The sequence below is a fragment of the Eptatretus burgeri genome, chromosome 9 (assembly GCF_056783735.1).
Source record: "Eptatretus burgeri isolate ZD-2024b chromosome 9, Ebu_testis_v1, whole genome shotgun sequence".
Lineage (NCBI taxonomy): Eukaryota > Metazoa > Chordata > Myxini > Myxiniformes > Myxinidae > Eptatretus > Eptatretus burgeri.
The window spans coordinates 4,253,768-4,280,877 of record NC_140969.1 but is presented as its reverse complement, the minus strand read 5'-3'; the positions used below and the strand labels follow the sequence as shown (position 1 = coordinate 4,280,877).

Here is a 27,110-nt window from a genome sequence, read left to right as displayed (position 1 = left end):
CATTTACGCTGCATTTACATCATATCCCTCTGAGTTAAAGGTCAAAGTCAATTGGTGGGCTGATAAAAAAATAATGTGTTTTTATTTTGTCATTGCTCAATTTTGCCAATGCGGGGATTTCAAAGACTACTTGGTGTTCCAAGACGTTCTTGCAACATAATAGCGTACCTGCATTGAAGTTGTGCACCTGATAGTTGAATGGTCCTTGACCCACCTTTTTCGGATTGTGACCTCATTGACAAAAATAGGATTGCCTGTTCTGAAGCTCACCCAGATCAGGAGAAAATCACTCAAACCCCCCCACAGACCCCCTTTGACCCTGAATTTTGTGGTCAAGTTTCATCGAAAACGTGTGTGTAGTTTTGGCGAAGAGAGGAAATACCTATTTTAGGGTGTAAAACAAACCCCCACAGACCCCCTCAATGAGCGCAGATTTTGATGCGGTCGATAAAATTTGGTACATCATGGGTGATGAAGGTTGTGGTCAAGTTCATCGAAATTGTATGTTATGTGTAGTTTTGGAGGAGACAGCAAATACATATTTTTGTGGGTCATAACCCACCCCCCCCCATAAACCCAATCAATGAATGTAGATTTTGATGCGGTGGACATACTTTGGTACAACATGAGTGAAGAATATTGTGGTCAAGTTTCATCAAAATTGTGTGTGTGTAGTCTCGGAGAAGAGAGCAAGTACCTATTTTGGTGGGTCAAACTCAACCCCCCCCCCAAACATCCGTTTAACGAGTGCAGATTTTGACGTGGTCAATATACTTTGGTCCAGCACAGATGATGAATGTTGTGGTCAAGTTTCCTCGAAAATGTGCGTTTGGTTCAAGCGATAATGACTGAAGTATTTACGGACTCACTGACTGACACTCGCCTACGGACAATGCCCGATTGCATAAGCTCACCTGACTAAAGTCCAGGTGAGCTGAAAATGGTACCACAGAGCCACAATAATGTGGAACAATGCTAACACTTTTTTGATCATGGTGTTTCTTTAATCGTGGCCAGATGCTCTTGGCTTGTGGAAGAGCTGTGACACAGAACAAAACACAAAAAGGGCAACAGCAGGAGAAAGAGGAAAACACCAACAGCAGGGCAGAGGGAGAAAGGAGATGGACAAAGAAGGGATGCAAGTAATGATGAGGGGTAATGGAGAACACAAAGGGTGGACAATATGGATACACAAGCAAAATTTTCGGAAGGGTGCAGGTTGGTTTGACGGGTGTATAAAAGATCATTATTTTGGATGGGGATGAATTAAGATGGTGGAGAACAGCTGTATTGGGGACCTGGAGGGAAGAATGAGATTGAACAGAGTCTGGAAGGTGGTTTGATTAATGGGATAAAAGCAATAAATAAGTGGAGGTGAGCAGCGAGTCTGAATTTAGGCAGTTTCGTGAGGAGCGTGTTGCTGGTGGACCGCATGCATCCTACAGATACCTGGGGGGCACAAAACATGGAGAGGGCAGAGGGCTCAAGTCTAGAAATGAGGTGGAGGAAGACAGAGAGACAACCGACCTGTCAACAGTGACAAAGTGATAGGCAGGCCCATAGACTCAGAGATTCCAATGAAATTGAATGTCTTGTTTCCACAATGTCGAGATTAGCAAGATGTGAGGCAGGGGAGCCAGTCCAGAGGGGAGAGCATTCCTCCATCGAGCTGCAAGTGAAAGCTTTGAAGATGGATAAGAGCTCAGGTGTGCCAAAGAAGGACTTTGCATGACAGAGGATGCCCAGTCTGTGTCTGGCTTTGGAGGCCAATTTTGAAATGTGGTTTGTCCAAAAGAGATCATGGCTGAGAGTGAGATCCAAGAGTTTGAGTGACTGAACGTCTTTGAGAGGGTTGTTGAGAAAGTAGATGGAAGGGTTTGTGGTGTGGGACAGAGACAGAGAGAGACAGAGACAGACAGAGAGAGAAAGGGATTATTCAGGATTGAAAGACATGTTCCAAGTGTTTGAGCAAATTGTGATATTGTCAAGGTTTGAGGAGAGGGAAGAGGCTGCTGCCTGTCTGTCAGAAGGACAAGGGATATCATGGCAGAGGGTGGAGTCATCAGCAAAGAGATAAAAAGGATTTTCCAGAGTCAGTGAGATTATTGATGAAGATTAGGAATAATATGGGGTCTAGAACACTGTCTTGGGGTAGTCCAGTCTTGACATGGAGATGAGAAGAAATGGTTCCTTTGACAGCCACACATTGGCAATGATAGTGGAGGAAGTCAGCAATCCAAGAGTGGAGTTGGCCTTGGATTCCAGAGGCAGAAAGTTTGGAAAGCAAGGGATGATGCCGGACTGTATCAAAAGCTCAAGATTGTTAGGAGAGTCAAACCAGCATGTCTTAGGTAGAGTGACCAGGTCTGAATCCGAATATATGATCTGAGATGACGCTGTTGGAGAAAAGGAATGATTTTATGTCAACTGCGATCATGGATTCTGTGACCTTGCTGATGATTGGAACTAACATAATTCGTCTGTAGTTGAGGTGATATGATTTTACACCTTTTTTTTTGTAAAGCTGTAATGTTGGCAAATTTCCAAGCAGATGGAAGATGACCTATGGTAAATGACATGGTGAAAAAGGAAAAGAAAGAAAGCGCAAGAGCAGCAGAGCAGGTTTTTAGGACACGTGTGTCATGTATCGATGTTTGGGTTGATCGATGACAAGGACTGCAAATGATCTGATACGTTTAGTAAAGCCATCCTGCAACACACATGGCCCGGCTCCTCATTTACCCAACCCGAAGTGACAACACAACTTCCGTGTCTACCACATAATGGTCAGCTGCATCGCATCTGAAGTGTACATATTACATCTCCATCCTTCCAAGACAAAATAAAATGAACAGGAACAATCACAAAAAAAAAAAAACAACTTCATGGCTCAAAACGAGCCGGGGTTTTAACCATCCTGCCAGAGCACGGAGTCGTACAATTGGTGGGATGAGACACATGGTGTGGAATACATCTGGTGTTTGGGACTACATTCTTTGATGCTCACTGAGAAATAGGCACAAAACCATCAGAGTGGTCAGTAAGTGATTGGCTAATTGGAGCAGATACAGGGACAGAAACATCAAAACTACACTGTAACAAACTCGAACCACTGGTGTGCTCACTCAATGGGGGCTGTATGGAAGGAAGGGTCTCCCAAATGTGAACTCTATTTTGGTGATATGACCAGCCATTAAGTGATCACAGTAGGTATGATCTCAGTTACTCACAATGTGATACAACAGTAGTTGGCTCTCAAACATCAGATCTCCGATTCTGAACACGTGCAAATTGGCCTGGATATTCACGTGCCCAGGCATGCTAATCATGATAAAACTTCTGATATCGTTGACGATTTACAAGCTCATCATGGACAATATTATAGGGGTCCAGAGTGTTCACAATACGGATAGGTACAATAGATTTGAACTTCTTCCTGCCCATGAGCAATCGTGCTGGACTATCCAGCAAATGATTGATCAGCGTCGAACGCCACGCGAGGAGGGCAAGTCTGTATTCAGTACCTGCGTGTTTATACTTCTTCAGGGTCTCTTTGATAGTTTTTATATTGTGCTCAATGAGACCACTGGACCTCACATACAGGGGACATGACGTCACAACATCAAAGTTCCTTGCTTTTGCAAAGGCTCAAAACTCAGCACTATCAAAGTGTCCACCATTATCACTCATGAGGCAATCAGGTATGTCAAACTCAGAGAAAATACCCTGAAGATACTGGATAACAACACGGCTGGAGCAAGGATCAGGAAGCCATCGTACAATAGGAAAATTTGAGTAGTAATCACACAATTAATCATTAAGCACAATCAGCTTAGTAGAGATCGGCAGCAAGCTTACTCCACAGCATTAATGGAACCTCATGCTGGAGCAATGGCTCTGAACTCTGTGACATTTAGCACCTCTGGCAGGTTTGGCAGCTACTGACAATACAATCAATATTCCTATTGATTTTCGGCCAGGACATGGTATCTTTAGCGAGAAGCTTGGTCTTCTCGTGACCGAAGTGCCCTGAGTGGAGCTTTTGAAGAATTTCGTGTTGTAAACATTTTGGGATAACCACTCGCTCTCCCATGAGAGTGATATCATTTTCAACCGACAGTTCATCACAACAGCTCCAAAACCCTCTAAGGGGCTCTGGGGTGTCCTTCATACGATCAGGCCAGCCATTGATGATGACGACACAAAGTCGACTAAGAGCTGGGTCATGGAGCATTTCTTGGTATAGAATTTGAACCTTTTCTGACGAAAATCAGATGAGGTCCACACGTCCATAAAGCTCAATTGTGCAGGTTTTGTTTGGACGAGGTAAGTGAAAGAGTCCATCTGAGAGTTGATTGTCGATGACCTTGCGATGCTCGATGGTGAAGTTGTATCCCTGCAGATGCAACAACATCCGTTGAAGATACGGTGGTACCACAGCAAGCTGCTTCTCCATGATCATTATCAGCAGTTTGTGATCCGTTATCACATGGAAATTGTGACCATACAGGCAGGTATGAAATACTTCCACACCAAAAACGATCGCAAGCAGTTCTCTCACAATACAAGCACAGCATTACTCAGCATCAGAGAGGGTGTTGCTAGCAAAAGCAACGGGTTGTAACTGGTTGCCTCAAGCATGGAGCAGGATGCCGCCAAGGCAATGAATATACTCGTGTCACACTGGAGGTAGGGTTAGGGTTAGGCTCATCTGGCCGTTAGTAACGAAGAAGTGAGCATTCAAAAACCTCAGTTTTAAGTTCATCAAATGTCTTCTGATGATGTGGTTCACACCTGAAATCGGTATGCTGTTTGTGTAGCTCTCAAAGTGGTGCTGCCATTGCGCTGAAGTTATCCACATGGTATGCGAGATACGTCATCAGATCAAGAAAGTGCTGGAGGTCAGACTTGGACATAGTTTGGAGAATAGCCCGAAGGTCTTTGATCTTCTGAGGATCTGGCTGGATCGCCTGAGCACCGCGAGTACTCATTCCCGAAGAATGCAATACTGCTCCTCTTAATCAAACACTGAGCAGAAATGAACACGAGTTCTTCATGTTGGGCATTAAGCAATAGCTCATATAGGTTCCGATCATGTTCTTGTTCCATGGACCCGTCCACAGCAATGTCATCCACAATATTCACAGCAAGACAAAGGCACTTATTGCAAACAGTAATAAATTAACTACTCTAGATAAGTTTTATTTGCAAATGTATCCATGTCCTGAGTTCATTCACTCTATTTCAGCACAGAGGGTGCTTTTTTGTCAATTTACAATATTTTCTTTCCTCTTTAATGTTGCAATTGTGATGCATTAGGCTGCCAGGATAGCTCAGAGGTAACGGCCCTCACCTGGATTTGAATCCTGACCCAACTACAGGGTGTTCCAAAAAGACTCGGTCAACTTTGTTTGTTAATATGTATAGAAATACAAACAATACAACGATACCCTTTGGTTTATATGATACAGAAACTAATAAAGTTTTGTTCACAACATCAATACACTTCAATGTGAGCTTCATTTGTCACACACAGGACATCAAGGTGGTACACGAGTTCTTGCCATGTTCAGCTCAGCATGTTTCTATTCGACTAAGCATTTCCAAGGCAAACGCCTTGCGTTTGGGTCCATCATTTTGGTTTGAGTTCCTGCAGATTCTGCACCTTATAGGCATAAAGCTTCAGTATTTCATGCAAAATCCTGTGTACAGTGGTGGTTGGTAGAACCAGTTCTCTGGATGCACATCGGATTGATTTTCTGGGACTTTGTTGAAACGATTCTCATACTCGTTCAACATCTGCTGCACTTGTGCTTGGTCGACCGGTACTTTTCTGTTTCTGAATACTTCCAGTCTCCTTAAACCTGTTGCACCACTCTCTGATACTAGTCCGCGATGGCGGATTCCTTCCATACCTTGTACGGAAATTACGCTGAACTTGTGTGTCGGATCAAGTCTCGATGAACCATTCGAGGCATTGAGCTTTCTCCTGTGGAGTCACCATTTTCTTTTACATTAAACCACCAGACCTGAAAAAAAAGAAAACTTTATGAGTTTCTCTATCATATGAACCAAAGGGTATTGTATCTTTTGTGGTACTAAACATATTAACAACCAAAGTTGTCCACGGCTTGTTGGAACACCCTCTATAACTATAGCCCTGGTGTTTCGCATGCAGAGCGAGGCATCGATGTGCATCCACCAGCACTCAGAAGGATATTCATTATGTGTGCCATCTGATAGCATTAGTTAGTGGATGTTAAAGATCCCAAAATGTCTTGTGACAAAGAGTAGGTGAGTTATCCCTCATACCTTGGACAAATTACAAATTCCTGCCACCTTCGAATGTCAGGCTTTACCAGATGGGGTGGGGGAAAAAAACATTCCCCGTCCGACCCACATAAGAACGTGGGAATAATTGGAGCCATGAGGAAAGGAGCAGTGGTACTATAGTAGGCATTAAAATGGCTCTTAAGTTCCATGCCTACCATTTGTGGGTGTTCTGCAGGGTGTTTTGACACATTCGCTATTGCAAACCCCAGGCCCTCATTCATTAAAAGATTCAAATCCCACCTCCACAGATATATTCTTTGATAGCAGTGCTGTAATTAACTAGAGAGTTGGTGTCAAAGCCACCCAATGCTCGCCTGTTTATACATTTAACGTTTTTAAAAGACAAGTCCAATAATATTTTTTATAAAGCATTGCAGTAAAGTCTGATCCAAATAATTTTAAAGCAATATATGTATTTGTATATTGTAATCAGTAAAAAAATAGTGTGGTAGATAAAAACATTAGAAAGGAAAAAACTTTAACGTTGATGTGCTACAAAAACAGTTAAGTTCAAAACAGGTCAAAAATTAAAAAATTTTGAAATTATTTTTAATTTCAACTTCACGACATCAATAATATACCCCAAAGGAACCTCCATGCCAAATATCAGAATCCTAGTACACATATTAAATGAATGGCAAGCTTCTAAATAACTTGCAGCAAAAACTTTAACATTTTCACGCTCACGCTCACGCTGACGCTGAAGCTCACGCTGGGGGTATTGCTATAGCTCTCTGTTCTTCGAACAGGCGAGCTAAAAACTTGAAAAAAATAAAATGAAGTTCTGGGGCCTTTTTAACTCAAAAGTTGAACCCAGAGTTCTCATGTTTGAGAACAAATCAAAATCATCACGTCTTTGTTTTTAATCTTCATGTTTAGTTCAACAAGTAGGAAACCAGAGTGGTGTCAAAGCCACCCAATGCTCACCTGCTTATACATTTATCGTTTTTAAAAGACTAGTCTAATAATATTTTTTTATAAAGCATTGCAGTGAAGTCTGATCCAAATAATCTTAAAGCAATATATGTATTTGTATATTGTAATCAGTAAAAAAATAGTGTGGTAGATAAAAAAATTGGAAAGGAAAAAACTTGCACCAAAAACTTTAACATTTTCACGCTCACGCTCACGCTGACGCTGACGCTCACACAGGGGGTATCGCTATAGCTCTCTGTTCTTCGAACAGGCGAGCTAAAAAGTACAAATATATCTCGAAGAAAATTTAAAAGTTGCCTCAATAATGGGAAAGCAACTTTTTCATTTTTTGTTGGAAGTTTTGGTTCACCATTTCATTAATAAGAGTTACAAGTACAAGAGCATACCACGTGACATTCTGATGTCACCTCCATACAAGCAAGGGAAATTTTCAAGTTTGGCAATAAAAGGAAGTTTTAGCTAAAATCACTCAGGATTGTTGTTTGACTTAAGTCTGATTATTATCAACAACAGTAAGCTAACATCCAAAATGAGATGACAATGGCAAAACTGCCAAATGTACATTTCAAGGGGTGCTGATACCCTGCACCTTTGGCGAGAAGTGTGTTGCATTGGAACTACAGAATCAGGGAGATGGAGCATAGCACGACTACTCGACTCGAGGAAGAAAGAAGTGCGCAAGAGCCTGTGGGAAGGTTCACTACAAAAACAAATGTAAGAGCAGAGACCGAGAAACATGGCACCTGTGTTATCCATGATTCACACACTGTGTGCCTTTGACAGAGCAGTCTTGTGGACAGTGCTTATTGCTGGATATACCGTAAATGCCAGCCCTCTTGTCAACACAGTCTGAAATGTTTGCAATAGTAATTGAATGTTCATGAATCTCATTAACATTAAAGAAATGTTTTTGATACTATTAACACAAAGAACATTGGCACAGGAGGAGGCCATTCAGCCCATCATGCCTGTGCTGCACCAACCCCAGGATCATTACCCATCCGCATACAAGCTACCTACCATGCACACAAGCAAATATCCCCATACCGACTCCTCTATCTCCAATGCATCCAGGTACCTATCCAAATCCCATTTAAGCTTGTCCACCCCCTCCAGTGTCACTACATTTCCGGGGAGACCATATTTGACGGGTCGCGTGAATGATTTACCGATAACAGGATAATGACCATAACCATGACACAGGGATGTCGCCAAGAAACTCCAATTTGGAGGCAAACGACGAGCGCTGAAGGCTTGAATAGTTTGGCACTGCGAACATTCTGTAAAGCATTTCTGCACACTTTTACAAACCTTTACAAGTATAGTTTAGAGTTAAGTTCAGGTCTCCGCAAAAAATCGTGCAATTTACACATTGTGGAGTTACCTTTACAGAGGACTGTTAGCTTGTTTGAATCGACCTATCACACTTAAAGTCTGACACACTTGGGGCCTACTTACAAGCCTATGCTAACTGTGAAATGTCAGAATGGTTTGGCCTATGTTGAACTGTTCATATTGTTGTGCAAGTCATTGTCTACTCAGTACACAGTGCTCCAATTAGGAGTTTCCTTACAAGTAACTATGAGGCAGGAAGAGGCCATTCGGTCCATTAAGCCAAGGAAATGGTCGAGCTATGTTCGTCTTCCCCTTTTTATGTGGTCCTTGTAGGCACTTCGTTTCTGGGTATTTTAATATCATTCGTAATCGTGAAATTAGAGATCTGATGAAAATGGGAGCTAAATACTGTATCGGGAACCAGTAACTCAACCTTGGAGCTGCATTAGGTCTTCAATTGTGGATCCTGTGTCTAATTTTGTTAACAAAATGTGCACCAAGTTTAAGTTATCTGTAAACAGTTTCAATGCATGGTTTAACAGAGCTGTGGAAGTCCTGCATAACAGGATTAAGTTTTTAGTAGTCAGGGCTTGCTTTCATTGTGTCGGTCTAAACCAGTGTTTAACAAGCCGAGTGTTCGTAAACACATTCGGGATCTCCGTCACAGCTCCGTAATAGCTCTAGAGGATTGGGCTGCTAATAGTTTTGTTGTGGTTTGTAAAAAGTTCAATGTAGAGGTTTTATTGAGAGAGTTGGGCATTGATATGGTTACTTTCACTGGTATAGGAAATAACACAGAAGTCACACCAACATATTATCACTGAGTATCAGGAAGTTTTAGTTAATAATTTCGGTATTAAATGTAAAGAGGTAATTGATATTGTATTTATGGTATTGACGGATTTATTAAATCTGGTATTGGTGTGGTGCAGGCATGATGGGCCGAATGGCCTCCTGCTGTGCAAAAAATTTCCTTGCAATTCCTTGTAAATCTTTGTATTCCTCGGTTTTTCTGGATCCCTAAGCTTCAACAGAATCCATACAAGTACAGGTTTATAGCAGTAGTTAGGGAATTTTAGCAAATTGGATTGACCATCTGTGAAAAAATTGCTAACCAAAAATTTTCTTCACTAACGTATTCATCTTGGTGTCTACTAACACCTATCAATTAGTGCAAACCCAAATCCTTGCGGAAAATTCTGGGGATCCAATCAAAGTTCGGGTGCTCAGAGGGCCTGCGCAAAAAAATCGGAAAAATTAACTTTTGCCAATATTGACTTGTGGGATGTCTAACTAGTAGTTTTTTGGGGTGCTGAATTGATTCCAACCATTAGATTTGAGGAAAAATGAATCCCTGGCCGTAAAATATTGATATGATACATTTTTAGATATCTCAGACTGCGTTTTGCGGTGATTTGGCTCAACTGATTCAGATTGTTCAAATTGTGCTGAAACCAGCATACAACATTTTTGAAACCACTGCTATATTGTTGGTTATACTTGTGCTCATGCTCAGTAGAATTCTCTGTGTTAGCTGACGTTAGCTAAGAGCTTTTAGCTATAAAATTATTATGTACCGGACTCAATAGAAGTTGAATATATTCAATGTAGAGTGGACCTATTAATGTTAAAACACATCACTGTATGTGTGTTCTGTCTGTTTTGTGTCAAAATTTCATGTCCTGTCTGTTGTTTACAAAAAAGTCTTATTTTTTAGGACAGTATGGACAAGGATGTGACTGAACCTGGCTTGTGATGTGACGAGTTCGTGCTGAGAGGTGTCTTCAGTGAGCAGGAGTACGAAGACATGGAGGACTTCATCAGGACTGCAAAAGACGAGACAACAGGTAATCAAAATTCCTCTAATCTAACATATGCACCAAGGATAGTCACTGTCTTTGAGGAGAGGATGGCAGAGAGATTGAAGATCTTAGCTGAAGGAGGAAGGACACCAGCACTCTGGGTCTGGTACTATGGCAGAATCAACCTCAACAAGGTATTCATCAGGAGTGAGCGTGTCCCAGACCACACAGGTCACCTCAGCTGCATCATTGGAATGCTCAATACCTTCGCAACAGCGGGCCACCATCAGTACGCAAAGGGAGCAAGGCTGTATGTACAGCTGATGCATCAGCAACAGGAGAGTCCCATGTTCCAGGAAACTCTATCCAAGTTCACTTTGTACGACAACCATGTAGTCAGGTTCTCAGACCATGAATGGTCCGGCACATGGACCGACATCACGATAGAAACCACACTCATGCGTGAGGCAAAATCCTCCGGTGGTCCAAACAGAGGCCGCTTTCGGAATGAGTCTTCTCATAAGTCTTGGGTTCAGACTCTGAACCACTTCTCGTTCATTCACTAAGAGCTAGAAAGAAGCATGGTCAAATGTGGGGTGCCTGTCCACACCGACGTTAAAAGAGCCCAAATGAAGAGAGATAACGATGCTGTCAACACCATCGTTGGGTGGTTGGAGGAAGTCAACCCTTTTGATGCCACACGGGACAAGAAGACTCTGGTGTCCTTCTCAACTGCGTTCAGCAGCACTCCCGAAGACCACGTCAATGCTGATCAAGCAGAAGAAGTTGGCAGAGCCATACAAGCTAAGATGGATGGGAAAACTGTTGTGGATGCAATGGTAACCAAACACAAGGTCAAATCACTTGCAAGACTCAGATCTGGACCCAAAGTCAATGGCGAGAAGCTGGTCATTGACTCACTGAAGCTATCCAACCGCCTCATTGTCATCAGTGAGCGTGAAGTCAAGACCAAAGAAGCTCTGCGCTTTGAGTTGACGCCAAAACCGATGTCTCTGTTTGACAAAAATCAAAAGTTGCGAAAGCCAGACAAGGCTGCCCGAGCAAGTTCCTGAAGGCATGTGTGGCACTTGTGGAATAACCCCCTGCACAAGCCTTGTGACTGATGGTGGGTGGCTCCTGCACAATGTCAAGTGGGAGGCTAACCTTACTTGGAAGGATGTTGCCGAGAGCTACCTTCGGTTTGTGAAGTCCAGGGGGAGCTGTGCTGTATCACGTGATTTGGTTTACGTATATCATGCCTCGCCCGCTAGGGGTGGCAGGAATGTGCTTCTGGTCGCGCAATAAAGCGGAGTTGATGCTGGCACACTTGCTTCTCGTGTTCCACTGCACCTCGTACACTCTAGTTGGCGACGAGGATGGTTGAAAACGGACGTGTGCCCGTTTTCGTCGGAGATGACTTCGGATTGTTTTCAGAACAATTGGGATGCTATTTCCACGCGAATGATGTGGTCGACGAGAGCAAACAGAAGTCGATCTTGCTCGCTTCGCTTTCGGCGGAGCATTATCGACTACTGCGTAATTTGGTGGCGCCGGACAAGCCCCGGGATGACGGGCTGTCGTTTCGGGACATTGTGCAGAAGATGAAAGCACACATGGAGCCGGAGAAGTCATTACAGCTCGCTCGATACCAGTTCGATCGCCTCTCGAAAGGGGCAGAGGAACGCGTCGCTGATTTCGTGGCGCGGATTAAGCATTCTTCCGTGGCCTGCAAGTTCACGGCGGGGGAGCGTCCAGCGCGGCTCAGAGATCGTTTTATTTCTGGTTTACAAGATGCGAAGATGGTTTCAGCGGTTCTACGGCTGAAGGGTGAAGCCATTACATTCGACTCGGCAGTCAGCACGGCTACAGCGGTCGAGCAGACTCGCGGGGATGTTCGAGCCATCACCGGCCACGCGAGGTCACGAGCATCCTGGGACGAACGCTCGACCTTCGATGCGGGTCGGACGTCGCCGCGCGGCCGCACGTGCGGTAAATTGGGCCTGCGGACGTGTTTGGGATGCAGATGTCGACACCTGCGCCATGCGTGCCCGTATAAAGGCACCGTGTGTTTGAATTGTCACAAGGTGGGTCATCTGAAGCGTGTGTGCCGTGGGGCGCCGGCCACCGTTAAGGTTATAGACGGCGATGTGCGAGGCGACCCGGGGCGGAACCGGCGGCCGTTGATGGGCCTGTTTTCAATTGGCCCGGCGGCAGCGCGCCCGATGACGGTGGAAGTCGAAGTGAACAAAACGCCGATCACGTTCCAGATCGATACGGGAGCGGCTGTGTCGATCATCGGCGAACAGACCGTGCGTAGACTCAACGGCCTGAAGCTTATCAGGTCCAACCTCACGCTGTTCACGTACACCCGCGAGAAGATAACGCCAGTCGGGATGGCAGACGTGTCTGTGCGGTACCAAGGCCAGGTCGCCACGCTTCGGGTGTACATCGTGCGGGGGAGGGGACCGTCTCTCTTCGGCCGAGATTGGCTGGCCCGCATCAGGCTAGACTGGGCCGCAGTTCACCTTGTGCAACCCATGCCGAGCCGATGGGAGGATCAGTTGGAGAAGATTCTTCAAAGACATCAAGGTTTGTTTGGCGACGACCTTGGGAAATTCAAGGGCATGGAGGCAAAACTCTTCTTGAAGGAGGTTGTGGTTCCTCGGTTTTGGAAACCACGTCCGGTGCCGTATGCCCTGCGGGACAAGGTTAAGGGTGAACTGGATAGGCTGGAGGCCTGTGGAGTAATCGAACGGGTGTCGTGCTCAGATTGGGCCACCCCTGTTGTCACGGTGCTGAAACGGAATGGAGACGTCCGATTGTGCGGGGACTTCAAATCCACGGTTAACCCGGGGCTCAGCGTGGAGCAATATCCACTGCTGTCAATCGATGAAATATATGCACGATTGGCAGGGAGTCAATACTTCACGAAGCTAGACCTGCGTGATGCATATTTTCACCTGCCGATGGATCCCGGGAGTAGCGAGCTTTTGACAATCAACACGTGTCAACGACTATCGATATACCCGACTCTGTTTTGGGATTGCTTCGGCTCCAGCTTTGTGGCAGAAAGCCATGGATCAGGTTTGCATTGGGTTGCCCGCTCAGACCTACCTGGACGATGTGCTCATTGCGGGGAAAACGGCGGACGAGCATCTTGCGAACATTGCCCAAGTGCTGACAAAGCTAGAAGCGTGTGGCCTGCACTTGAACAGGGACAAGTGCGCGTTCTTCAAGCAGCGCTTCGAATACCTCGGTCACATCATCACACCGGAGGGGCTGTTGAAAGGTCCTCGGAAGGTGGAAGCGATTCAACACATGCCACCGCCTCGCGACAAGACGCAGCTGCGCTCGTTCATTGGTATGGCCCAGTATTACCAAAGGTTTGTGCGAGGGCTCAGCTCACAACTTGCGCCGTTAACACGGTTGCTCAGGAAGGACGAGCGCTGGGCTTGGGGGCCTGCACACCAGGCGTCGTTCGACCGCGTCAAGCGGCTGCTCACAGAGGATACGGTCCTCGTGCACTACGAGCCTGCGCGTCCGCTCCTATTGGCATGCGACAGCTCTGCATATGGCATCGGGGCAGTGCTCTCCCACAGGATGGACGATGGTTCCGAGCGGCCTGTTTGTTTTGCATCCCGGACCCTGTCCGCAGCAGAGCGGGGATATTCCCAGATCGAGCGCGAGGCTCTCAGCCTCGTCTGGGGTGTGCGGAGGTTTCATCAATACCTGCTGGGGCGGCATTTCACTTTGCAGACGGATCACAAACCGCTTCAATTCATCCTGAGACCCGAACGTGGGGTGCCGGTGGTAGCGGCCACGCGAATACAGCGGTGGTGTCTGTTTCTTGGTGCTTACGATTATGATATTCAGTTCCGAAGCACCGAGAAGCATGCTAACTGCGACGAGCTCTCACGCTTGCCGTGTGCGGAGGGTCCAGCTGCGTCTGAGTTGGCCGACCAGGTCGATGTGTTTGCGCTGGGCCAGGTCCAAAGCGGGCCGGTCACGGCCAGACAGGTCGCGGTGGAATCGGCTCGTGATCCGGTGCTCGCCCGTGTCGTCCAGGCGATTTCTACGGGGAATTGGAGCGATCTGCCTTCGACACCGGCATTTCAACCTTTCACGTCACGCGCATCGGAGCTGTCGTTGGTCCAACGGTGCGTTATGTGGGGGATGAGGACGGTGATTCCACTGAAGTTCAGGCAGCGGTGTTTGGAAGAACTGCATGTCAGTCACCTTGGCATCGTGAAGACCAAGAGTCTTGCTCGTAGCCTGTTGTGGTTGCCGGGGTTGGACAAAGACATCGAGCAGTTGGTTAAGCGTTTCGCCACGTGCCAAACAGATGCTGATAACCCACATCGAGCTTCGGGACTATGGCCTGCGCCAGGCAGAGCCTGGCAGAGGGTCCATGTAGATTTTGCGGTGCCGGTTAATGGCAGAATGTTTTTGATTGTGATCGATGCATTTTCTAAATGGCTGGAGGTTGTAGTAATGCAGCATACATCAGCAAACATTACAGTGGAGAAACTGCGGACGATCTTTGCTAATAAAGGGTTACCGGATATCCTGGTCTCTGATAATGGTCCGCAGTTCATCGCGGGTGTATTTGATGAGTTTATGCGCCAAAATGGTATTCGACATCTAAGGTCTGCACCGTATCATCCTGAGACGAATGGGCAAGCTGAGTCGTTTGTTAAGATGTTGAAACAGGCTTTGCGTAGGGGGGGGGGGGGGTTGCACCTGTGCAGACGGTGGTCGATGTCTTTTTGCTCCATTACAGAAACGCAGTTCATCCTGTCACGGGTGATTCGCCTGCCATTCGTCTCTATGGATGGGCATTGCGGTCCAGACTGGATTTGCTGCGACCTGGAGGGTCGGGGAGTGGGGCAGTGTCGCGTCCGACGCGGCTGCGCGGCTTCGATGTGGGACAGCGGGTAATGGTGCGCGATTATTTCCACGGTTCGAAATGGGTGCCGGCTGTGGTCTCTGTGGTACTGGGGCCGGCGAATTGCATGGTGCGGACTGATGGTGGGGATGTGTGGAAGCGGCACGTGGACCAAATGCATGATCGCTGTTCAGCGTCACCCCCCCCCCCACACCTCCCCGGGCCAAACGATGTGGGACCTGTAATGTCGCCGGCACCTGACGTTGTATCGCCAGGGCCGGATGTGCCGATGCCCAGGGGGTCTTCACCTGATGCTGTCCTACCCGGGGACGTCGGGCAGGCTGGTCGGCCGGGGCGGTTGTTATTGCGGATGGCGCGAGTCCGGCGAGGGTGTCACCTCGACCGAGCCGGGAGGCGTCTGAGCCTGGACTGTCTGGCGGCGCTGCCATCCGAGGTGGGTCAGGGTGCGACCGCGGTACTTGGAGGATTATGAGTGTTGATGGGTTTCCAGTGGTCATGTTATGATTGTCCTTTCATCATTTGACTTGTCATTTCATGAGGGGAGGAGTGTGCTGTATCACGTGATTGGGTTTTCGTATATCATGCCTCGCCCGCTAGGGGTGGCAGGAATGTGCTTCTGGTCGCGCATTAAAGCGGAGTTGATGCTGGCATGCTTGCTTCTCGTGTTCCACTGCACCTCGTACACTCTATCGCCTCCGGATAACGGTGGTCTTTGATGGATATGGCAGCTCCACCAAGGACAATGACCACTGGAGACGAACAAAGAATGCATGCTGTGACATTCAGATTCGTCTGGATCTCAAAATCATCATTGCAAGAGAAAAGTTCCTCGATAACAAGAACAACAAAGCCCAGCTCGTTCTGCTCCTTGCCGAGACATTTATTAGGAATGGAATCAGTGTACAGCAATGCTCCGATGATGCCGACACCTCCATCGTCCGCGCAACTCAAGCTGAGGCAAGAGAGTCCCCTGTCGACGTGAGGGCTGAGGACACAGACGTCCTGGTTACGCTGATTCATCATGTTGCAGACCATCCGATCTTCCTCATGACAGCCAAAGAAACGTCTTACAATGTCGGAAAGATCCGGGAGGCCCTCCCAGAGATATACCGGAGGTATCTCATCTTCTTGCACAGCTTCTCTGGCTGCGATACAGTGTCTGCAATTTTTGGGTTTAGCAAACCAACTTTGCTAAGCAAGCTCTGCAAGACTGATGAAGCAGAGAGGGCAATGGACGTGTTTATGGACATCCGAGCTGAGAAAGGTGATATCATTAAAGCAGGCTGTGATCTTTTCATGCTCATGTTCCATGGGAAATCCTCCAAAGACTTGGAAGACTTGAGATTCGACTTCTTCAGCAAGCGAGCTGCTACTGGGAGCATAAAACCTGAGAAACTCCCCCCGACAACAGGAGCTGCAGCACAGCACTCTCTCCGAGCTTACCTCCAGACTAGAGACTGGCTGATGCTGCAAAGTCCATCGTTGGATGCTCGGGACTATGGATGGCAACTCACTGAGCAAGGATATGCACCAGTCCCTTCTACAGACCCCATTGCACCAGACTACCTCCTGACGTTTGCCAGCTGCAACTGTGCGGGGGACTGCAGCTCACTCAGGTGCTGCTGTAAAAAGCAAGGAGTCAAGTATATTTCTGCTTGCGGCATCTGTCATGGTAACTCTTGCCTGAACATAAACCAGCTGGATGACAAGAGGAGTGAGGAAGATACTGGGGAGTTTGATGAATAAGGTTGTAAAAGCTGACGAAGCAACATTTCCATTGAGCACAGTTCTGTTAAAAATGTCAATAAAATACATTTTATATGATCAAGGAGTGTTTTTTTCTCAAGAATAATGGTTGGAATCAATTCAGCACCCCAAAAAACCCCTAGTTAGACATCCCACAAGTCAATATTGGCAAAAGTTAATTTTTCCGATTTTCTTGCGCAGGCCCTCTGAGCACCCGAACTTTGATTGGCTCCCCAGAATTTTCCGCAAGGATTTGGGTTTGCACTAATTGATAGGTGTTAGTAGACACCTAGATGAATATGTTAGTGAAGAAATTTTTTGGGAAGCAATTTTTTCACAGATGGTCAATACAATTTGCTAAAATTCCCCAACCACAGGTGGCAGGCAGTGTTCCACCAAACAGTTATCATTATAGTTTACTCAGGCTTGCAAGTTGTTGGGGAACAGTTCAGGAAATATTGTTTAGTAATTGAGAAGAATTCTGGTATTAACACTTTCCTGAACATTGACTCTACTTTACAGTTATTAGATAGAATTACATGCCTCAATATCAAGTCAGTTTCTTTTTTCAACTTTATTTTCAAATTTGGATTTCGTATGAGTGAGGGATTCAATCTTAAAAGTGATTGACAAGGTTTTTAAACTCTTTTAATAAGTTTTTATGTGTAAGGTTTGATAGAGCATTCTTTTCTAAAAATAAATACTCAAGTTTTCATTGTTTTGATAAGCAGAAGTTAAAGGATGTTGTTAATTTTATTTTATTTTATACTTTTGTGTTTTTTTGTGGGATAATGTTTCAACAGGTTAAGGGTATTCCAATGGGTGGGAATTGCAGCCCCCGACTCGCAGATATTTTTTCATATTTTCTGTGAATTTTCATCTATGCAGAAATTGATGAAGGAGAAAAAAAATTAGGATTATCTCAAGTATGAATCTCATACATGTCATTATATAGATGATATTTGTGTTGTTAACTATAATTTTTTTGAGAGGCAGCTTCACAAGATATATCCAGATCTCCTGTTTGAAATCAGATTTGATAATGATTGTACAGTTGCTGCATGTCTGGATGTGTTCGTTAGAGCTGGACAGAATGGTTTTTAGTGCAAGTGTATATCACAAAGTTGATTTCAGTTTCCCTGTAGTCTTGTACACCTTTCCAGGTAGCAATGTACCAATTAAAATAAGTTATAATGTCTTTTCATCTCAGATACTTAGATTTGTATGAATTTGTTCAGTAAAAGATGATTTTGTGGAGCGTGCTGAGAAGGTTTTTTCCCCATCATGTTAAACAGAGGATATTTGGATGATCGTTTGATCAGGTCTTGTGAGAATGTATTTCGACTGAGTCGTCATCCTTTATTTAAGTTTGGTTAGTTTTCATGGAAACAAGTTCCGATTGCATTGCATTTGATATAATAATAATGAATGAAATATTTTAGAAAGATAATTATTTTTATCTTCATTTTATTGAATCTCTCCCTCTCCAATCCCCCCTCTCTCCAGGATGTGGTTGCAAACGTCAATCATCAACAAACTCTTCTCCAGCCAATGGGCGCTCGAGGTGAAGATGATGAGCCGACCAATGGGCGTTCGGATTAACCATGACGTCATTGCGGTTGAACCAATCAGCGTCTACCTTATGGAGACCTGCAAATAAACCACACAACTTCACTTCCTCCTTCACTTGCTGCGATTTTTACCCTGAAGAGCGCAGCACGAACAGCTTCGGTCACTACTATGTCGTGTTTGTTTTGATCCATAATAAATTCTTTAATTAATATTATTGATTAAACATATATACATTTATTGATGGTATTAAATAATGGAGGTATTTCAATAAAAATTAAATGAATATATAGATAAATAATTATATTAAAAAAAATACATAAATAAATAAATATATAAATAAACAAATAAAGAAATAAACAAGCAGTCATAGACTGGTACTTACGAAATCATCAACTTGACCTCTGACCTTGTCTAATAAAAGCTGTCTCTCGAGAAGGGAGCGACGCAAACCAGAAGTTTCTACGATGATTCTGTACCAAACCATCAAAAATCGAATGTTTGACCTCACTATGACCTTGACCTTCGACCGATTTTGACCAAAATCTAATCAGCACTAGCCATCACCCTCCTGAATCACGTGGTGTAATTTGACATTGGTAGCTTCTTCCTTTCTGAAGTTATTGTGCCTACAAACAAACAAACACACACACACACACACACACACACACACACAAACACACAAGTAATCAATATACTTACGAAATCCAAAGATTTCGTCAGTAATAAACATATTGTTGTGGTTGACAAAATTCGCAAACCACCATTCAGGTCCCGTAGGTGAGATATCTCTGTAAGTATATGTGTAGTTAGCCCAAACCCGTTGTTTAGAGGGAATAAATGTCATTCATTCGGGCTGCGACCCTTTTAGATAGCCGTTTTTCTTTTACTATCTTTATTTTGGACCAACCGCCATTACTACCACCACAACCACCACCAACCGCATCTCGACAACCACAGCCACCTTCTCCAGAACCGCCTTCACAACATCCACCTTCTCCACAACCGCTTTCACACACACCAACCACCAACCGCAACGCCGCTTCACAACAACAGCAACGCCAACAGCCACGACCTTTACCGTCACAACTCGCCCTCGCAACCATCGCATCACCGCCATTCCCGCGCCGCTTGTGGGCACCGATCCTGGACTCGTACAGGGCGCGCACCGAGCAGCGGGTGCAAAAAGTGGCCTTTCCGAGAAATCGGATCAAGAATTATTCACGCCCACTTCTGTTCCGTCCTATCAGCGAGCGTGGGGCGATTTGGCCCCGCCTCCAGGCGCGTCGGAGTATAATCGCTATATGCAGATTCGCGGATCAAGAATGATTCACGCCCACTTTTCCTCTGTCCAATGGGGAGCATGGCTCCGCCCCCGAGCCGTTCCTGATCCAAAAATCTGCATAAGGTTTCTCCTGTCGCACTATAAAGCGCTGAGCGCGGAGCGAATTCAGTCAGAGAGTTGAGAAGAGGAAAGAGTTGGAGAGTTGTGGCGGCGGCGAAATCAGTCGAGAGAGTGTCTGTCGGGGTCCAGAGAGGCTGGAGAAGCCAAGAAGCTTTGTGGAGGTCTGCGCTCGTGTCAGAGTCGGGGAGCTGAGGAAAGGGGAGGCCGGGAACGCGATCGAGGTCGCAGTGGAGTCGCTCGTCGCGGGACCCAAGCCAGCCAGATATCCTCTTTCCCCCGAGCATCAACAACCCCCCCTGTTTCCCCCCGCGCTGAGATAGTGTGAGAAGGGGGCCCCGTTCCCACCCCATTCCAGGCAGTGCCAGCGAGGCCCGCGGAGTCGGGGCGCCGCCGCCATTTTGCGGCTCATCACCAGACGGGTAGGCTCGACGCGGTCTCGGCCCCAGGCCCGTCTGCCCCCTTATCGTTGAGGGTGGCCCCTTTTTCTTTTGCTTTGGAGTATATGTGTTGTCGGCGCCGTCTGTGAAGTAAAACTGTGTAAGTGTTGCCGTGTGCTCGCGTAATCGGTAGTAGATCTGCATTGTGTTTCTTTTGTTGCAATTGCTTTTTGTGCAGAATTGTCGTGTTACTTTTACATTTGCTTTTGGTGCATAATTGTTGTGATTGTATATGTGTGCTTTCCGTTTGCCGCGGAATAAATGTGCTTTATGTTGAACTGTTTTTCCCGTTTCGCTTCGTCTTTTCTTTTATTGAATCTCCATCTTACTTCACGTAAAGGGTTGGTCGTGGGCTAAATACGCCCAATAATTAATCGAACCGTCGAGGTTGACGATAACACCGCTCGGTTATCCCGATAGTACGGAACGGGTCGCTTAAAGTGGCCCGTGTCCGAAGTCGACCTGCGGCGAGGTGCGATCGCCCGGTATACCCTCCGTGTGGGTACTTAGGTAGGTCGAATTTGGCGAGCAACCCTATCCCACGCGGGGGGCTGATTGGCACGATCGTGGTGAGGCCGAAAGGCCCACCCGTGACTAGTTTCCGGCGTTAGTCCGAGAGGGTCACGACGGGATTGTCCGTTCGGTGGGCGACGTGCCGCGATTCGAGTTACGTGGCCGCTCGCACGCCGGCGGGTGCGAATACCACAACACTGGTGTCAGGAGTGGGATACAAACCCATCCCCCTCCTCGCGGCACTGGTATCGGAGAGCGGGAAAACGGGCTCTCCTGTCTCCAACTAAATTCACGGGAATCGGTCCAGGGGTGAGAGGAGCGACCCCCGATTCCCTCCAAATTACGAGCGATTTAAATTAACCCTTTACGAGAGATAAGATGGCGTCTCAAGGCGAGCGGGAGCCGGGGGTATTAGGTATGTGTCGTCATGTAGGATCCATGGCCCAGGTCGGTTCTTTTTATAATTATAACCCCACCACTAACTGTGGTCAGTGGGAGCGGCTTGAGCACGAACATTTCCGGCAAACGGAGTCGCACAATGGCAGCGCGACCGCACCTCAGCGCAGCACGGAGCGGGCTGATATTAATGGCACAGCACGAGGCGTGAGCTCCCAGTCACCGGTTCAAGGCACGTGGTCACGGCATGTGCCATGGCAGGCGTGGCAGGATGACTATGCGAGCATTGGCAGGCTTCAGGCACAATTGGGGGATGTCTTGGAAAAGGTGAAGCGTTATGAAGAATATATCGAGGAGGTGCAAAGTGGAGTGGACGAGTCACAACGGCACGCAGACACGCTTCAGAAAAATTACGTGTACGGGGGGACACAGCGATTGGACGATTTACTGGAACGAATTCGGTGGCAAAAACATGACTTGGCCAATAGAGTCGACAAATTACGTGGGAAAAAGAATTTGGTAGTGTTTTATACCCTTCAGTTGGAATATGCGAAGAGCAAACTGAACAAAAGAATAGAGGAACAGCAGATTGGTATCTCCCAGGAAAGGAAACAATGGGAGGAAGAATGGAAAACCGAGCTCGAAAAGAAACAAAAGGAGCACGACTTGGAAGTAAAACAATTAATGGAAAAATTATTGGAGGAAGCAAGGCGGTTCAAAGAACTGGAGGGGAGAGTGAGGGAAATACAGTTGGAAGAGAAAAAATGTGAACACGATGGGGAGTTGGAACAATTGAAGGAAGAGATAAGAACAGGCAATCAGGAAAGAGAAAGCCTAGAATGGAAGATAAAAAGAGGAGAGAGACAGCTCGAGGAAAGGACGGAGGAATTGCTGGAAAAGTCAGAACAGTTCGAAGAACTGCAGGGAGAATTGAGGGAGGAAGGAGAAAGGAAAACAAAGCTCGAAAAGGAAAAACGCAAACAAGATGGGGAATTGGAACTACTGAAGCGAGAGGTAAGGGCAATCCAGTTTAAAAGAGAAATCCTGGAAGGGGAGATAAGAATGGGAAAGGAATGGCAGAAAAAACTAAATGAATACAGTAAAAAAAGGGACGAATTGAGGAGGGAAGCGGTGGAAAGAAGAGATGAAATGAGTGAATAAGCACGCAAATTGGGAAAGGAATTGGAAACAAAAACTTCTGAGATACTGAAACACGAAAACAAAGAAAGAGGATTACAAGACGAACTGAGGATGTTAAAAGAGGAAAGGAAGAGAACAGAGAATGAAACGTTAAGGAACCACACTGAGCAGATTGAACAATTAGAAGCCAAAGCAAAGTCGGAGTGTGCGGAGATGAGAAAGGAATTGGAAAAGAAAGCTTCTGAGTTACAGAAACACCAAAACAGAGGGAATTACAAAACGAGTTGAGGATGGTGAGAGAAGAAAGAACGACAACAGAGAATGAAACGTTAAGGAACCACACTGTACAGATCGAACAGCTGGAAGCGAAGGCCAGATTAAAGAATGAGGAACAAGAAAGAGTACTGAAAGAACAAGGAATGAGACAGGAGAAGGAAATCAGCCAACTGAAGGAAACCACGAGATTGCAGAATGAGATGCAAAAAAGAGTAATGATGGAAGAACGAATCAGACAGGAGAAGGAAGTCAGCCAACTGAAAGAAATAACGAGATTGCAGAATGAGGAAAAAGTAAGACAGTGGAATAGGAAATACAAAGAACAAGGAATGAGACAGGAGAAAGAAATCCGTCAATTAAAGGAAACTATGAGATTGCAGAACGAGGAACAAGAGAGACAGTGGAATAAAAAACTGAAAGAGTATGAATTTGAAACTGAACGACAAAAGGAAAAAAATAGGTTGGAGTACGAGGAGATAGACAACGAACAGCTAATGGGGCTCAGAGAGAAAGAACGACTCAGATGGGAAGGAAAAAGGAATCAGGAAGAGACAGAAATAAGGAACAAGGAGAGAAAATGTATAGAGACACGGGAGACAAGAGACGAGGTGAAAGTAATTGGGATGGAGAGAAAAGAACAATTAAGACGGAAAGCAAGGAGGAGGTACGCGGAGATCGTGAAAGAGCAAGGAGTGAAACAGAGGGAAGGACGGGAGCGTCTTAAGGAGAAAGCAAGGTTGACCTACATAAAGATAAGGGAAAGACGCCAGAAAGAAGCAGAGACTAATAGACACGAGGGGACAACAGAAACGAATAAATGTACAGAGACACTGGAGATGGGAACGATAGAGGAAAGACTACACAATGAAAACGGGGTGGAAGAAACTAAAGACGAACACACACACACGGAGGTGGTGGAGGATAATGGGGGTGAGCTGGCGGACTGGGTAGAGACCCAGTGCGAGCAGCGGGATAGCCTCCTCCAGGAACGAGGGGAGGGAGTATGCCCCCGTGAGGCGAGTCACGACCAGGTGGGTTCGGTCGTGCTATGCGAGGTCGAGGGAAGGAGTGCTGTGGACAGGTGCACGGAGAGCTTGGGGGGCATAGAGGCCCCGGAGACCCTTGTGGGGACACGAATCCCCAGTGTGGTTGTCCCGGTGTGTGTGGTGCAAGGTGTGAGTGCGTTCCCGTGTGTGGAAGCGACCCCGTGTGCGAGTGGTGTGGTGGTAAGTGTGCCGAAGGGTATGCTCCCCAGCACGCCGTGTGTAAAAGGGGCACCGCAAGTGGAAGAGGCCGTGTGTGTGAGTGAAACGGCCAGTATGAATGGAGCACCGCGAGTGAGTGGAGCCAGTGTGTGAGGGAAATGGCACGAGTGAGTGAAAGGCCGCGAGTGAGTGGAGCCACGTGTGCAAGGGTAATGGCATGCGTGAGTGAGTGGCCGAGTGTGAGAGAGACAGCGTGTGCAAGGTCGCTGTGTGTGAGGGAGATGTCGGTGGGCATGTGTGAATATGCAGCCGCGTCTCCCGGGGTGAATGTAATGGAATGGTGTATGAGCGTCGTAACACGCAGGTGTGCGTGGGTTGAATGGCGACGACGACGGCGACATGTGAGGGACAAAAGCCGAGTAGCGGCTGTAGATGTTTTGCGCACCGTGCCGGGTTCACCCAGCAGCGAGCGCCAGGTCCGTGCTGTGCAACGCACGAGGCCCCCACGTGCTCGATTGCGAGAGTGAACTCCCGGTCCGGAAACGCACGCGGTGGATTTGCCGATCCCGCGGACGGACAAAGTTTAGGCAGGACTATGGATTTGGACCGGACGGGTTCTCCACGCGCTCGTGTGTGTTAAGCTCCAACGGGCAAAGCACATGTGTTCGCGTGGGGAACCCCTCGAGACGTGGGGCTTGTGTTTTTTTTTATGCGCACGGTGACGTCATGGCTGCACGTGGGGTTGGAATCCGGCAGGAGGGGTATCCCTGCCGGATGGTACCGTCCAGGGAGGGACGAGGTGCACGTGCAGCTGCATGACGTCACGGGCAGGTGCAAAGTGCGCGAGCTGTGAGTTGCCGCGCTGGTGCTGCGCATGCAAAAAAAAAAAAAACAGCAATCCTCGCTTTCGGGTGAACAAGATTCCTGGGCAAGGGGTGGATGATCCCCTTGACCAGGGCACAGGATGGAAACTAGTTAGGGGGAAGGGTTAGCTTAGCTAGACCGGCTCCATGGGGCAGGGGTAAGTCCTCATGGGGCCCGTGGAATGGATTAGTTAGAGGGATTGTTAGTCAGATTTAGGTTGGGAAAATGGAGTATGGGATTATTTTGGAGACATAGACAGACTTTGGATGTCCATATCCCTGTGTCGTAAGAGGCGACCAGGGTTGCGTCAGGAAGGGCATCCGGCGTAAAACATGTGCCAAATCACTATGCGGATCATACGGATGATCCGCTGTGGCGACCCCGAACGGGAGCAGCCGAAAGAAGAAGAAGAAGAAGAAGACAGACTTTGGATGTGTAGTGGGGACGTAGTTTAGCTACGTAGTGTTAAATGGAATGTGCTATAGTTTAAGGGACGACGTGGGAGCACGAGTTAGTTAGGGGAAGTAGTTAGAAGGATGGCAGAGTTCAGCGGTGTGTGTGCTGAAGAGTTGTGAGGTGGAAGCATGTGCTGCGTGAGTGAGTGAGGCCAGCGGGTCTGTGTGCATGGAGCGAATGGGGACTGCATGGTGCGATGAGTGATTGGGGGGAGGAGTAACTCCTGCCCAAGGGACCCCCGGGGTCAGTATAAAGTAAGTTAGCTGGGTTAGTCAAATTGAAAAATGGAAGTCGTTTTGCTGTTGGTGGGAGTGTAGGCTCGAAACCCGTTTGGAGGGGTGCAGGAGCCCTGTTGACGGGCTGGGAGCGTGGCTGCGAAAGGTGAGTATCGCTGAGTGGGTACCCCGGGCACCAGGCTAGTCGGCCGTAGTAGGCCAAGGGCCCATGGGGGGCCGGGATAGCGTAGTGGGCACGGGTGCGCCCGCTTGGTGCGGGGGCCCGGGGCGCCGTTAGCTGCGTGGGCAGTGTTGTGGGCACGGGTGACCCTCGGAAAGGGGCCTGGGAGGCCAGCCTGCCACGTGTGCGTTTCAGGGGAGGTGCCATGGGGGGCACTCCCCGGTGTTTAGGGAGCTGATAGGCTCGGAGGCAGTGTAGTGCCCGGGGGTGCCATAGCTGGAGATTCGGCAGAGGGTCGTGCCTGCCAAGGGGAGCCACGCGTCCCAGCCATGAGACCGTGTGAGGGCACGGAGAGAAAATTGGGGGGCGAGGCCCGAAATTGTGAGGACACCAACACAGGCGACGGGAATCTGGGTTGTTAGAACCAATAGTTTAAGCGAGAGGCGCTTGTTGAAAGCCCCGGGGTAGTTTAAGAGTTAATGGTTAGGGTAGATTAGGAGATGTACCCCTCCGCACCATCCATCCCCTCGCTCTCGTTGTGGGCCGCTGGACCCACTTTGTGTTATAGATCGCTGAACTCTGGGGAGGCCATCATGAGGCTTCGTTGGGCCTCGACACAGGACGCTAGCTCTCCCTTGTTCCCCTCCGGGAAGGGAACGTAGGGGTTGGGAGTAGGCTAGGTGACAGGATAGGTTAGCCGAACAAGGACAGTACAGGGGGTTCGGGGACGATTTATAGTGGGGAAGTAAAAAATAAAAAAATAAGTTGGGGCTAAATTGGGGTTTGACAAATTAAGGGAGTGGGTATAGACAGTGACAGGCAAAGGCGATAGGTTGGGAGGGAGACCGTAGAGTAGGTCCGAGCCTGCCTTCCGAGTGGCCAGCACCACCGCACTCCTTCCACCAACCTCCACTGAACGGCGAAGGCTGGCCAGCTTCATCGGCAGCTGTTGTTTTGCTGCAAGGGCTGTGCCGGCTGGATCGGCTGCAGCTGCTGTGCTGCAAGGCCTGTACCGGCCGGATCGTCTGCAGCTGTTTTCTGCAAGGCCTGTGCCGGCCAGTTCATCTGCCGGCTGTGTTTGCCTGCAGCGGCCTTGTTCTGCAGGCTGTGTTTGCCTGATCACCTTTGCCATGCCATGCCCACTGCCCCTGTTCACCAGCCCCGTTCAATTTATGCTTTGCCCCCCCCCCCTGTTCATTTCCATGTGCGCCAGGATCAAAGCAACAGTTTGCAAGCTGCAAGAACTGCCCTGTTGGCAGCCACAACAAGGGCCTGCAGTGGCGGCCCGTGCACCATGTTTGTGTCCATCCATCCATCCGTTGTGTTCATTGCGTGTGCCACTTGAGCTGGCACGGAGACTGCGTTTGTGCAGGCCATGCACCGTTGTGGTTCACT

At 47.4% G+C, this 27,110-nt stretch overlaps 1 protein-coding gene across 3 annotated transcripts in view; it reads right to left on the bottom strand.

The window, feature by feature from the left end:
• Positions 1–27,110, bottom strand: part of KCNH1 (potassium voltage-gated channel subfamily H member 1) — a 559,936-nt gene that overhangs the window by 32,594 nt on the left and 500,232 nt on the right. The window contains exon 11 of one of the 3 annotated variants that reach the window (XM_085893962.1): positions 5,916–6,029. The exons of the other annotated variants lie outside the window; for them this stretch is intronic. Within the exon in view, the coding sequence (XP_085750088.1) occupies positions 5,928–6,029 (102 nt within the window). The 3' untranslated portion in view covers positions 5,916–5,927. The remainder of the gene's footprint in view (positions 1–5,915; positions 6,030–27,110) is intronic. 3 annotated transcript variants of the gene reach the window in all.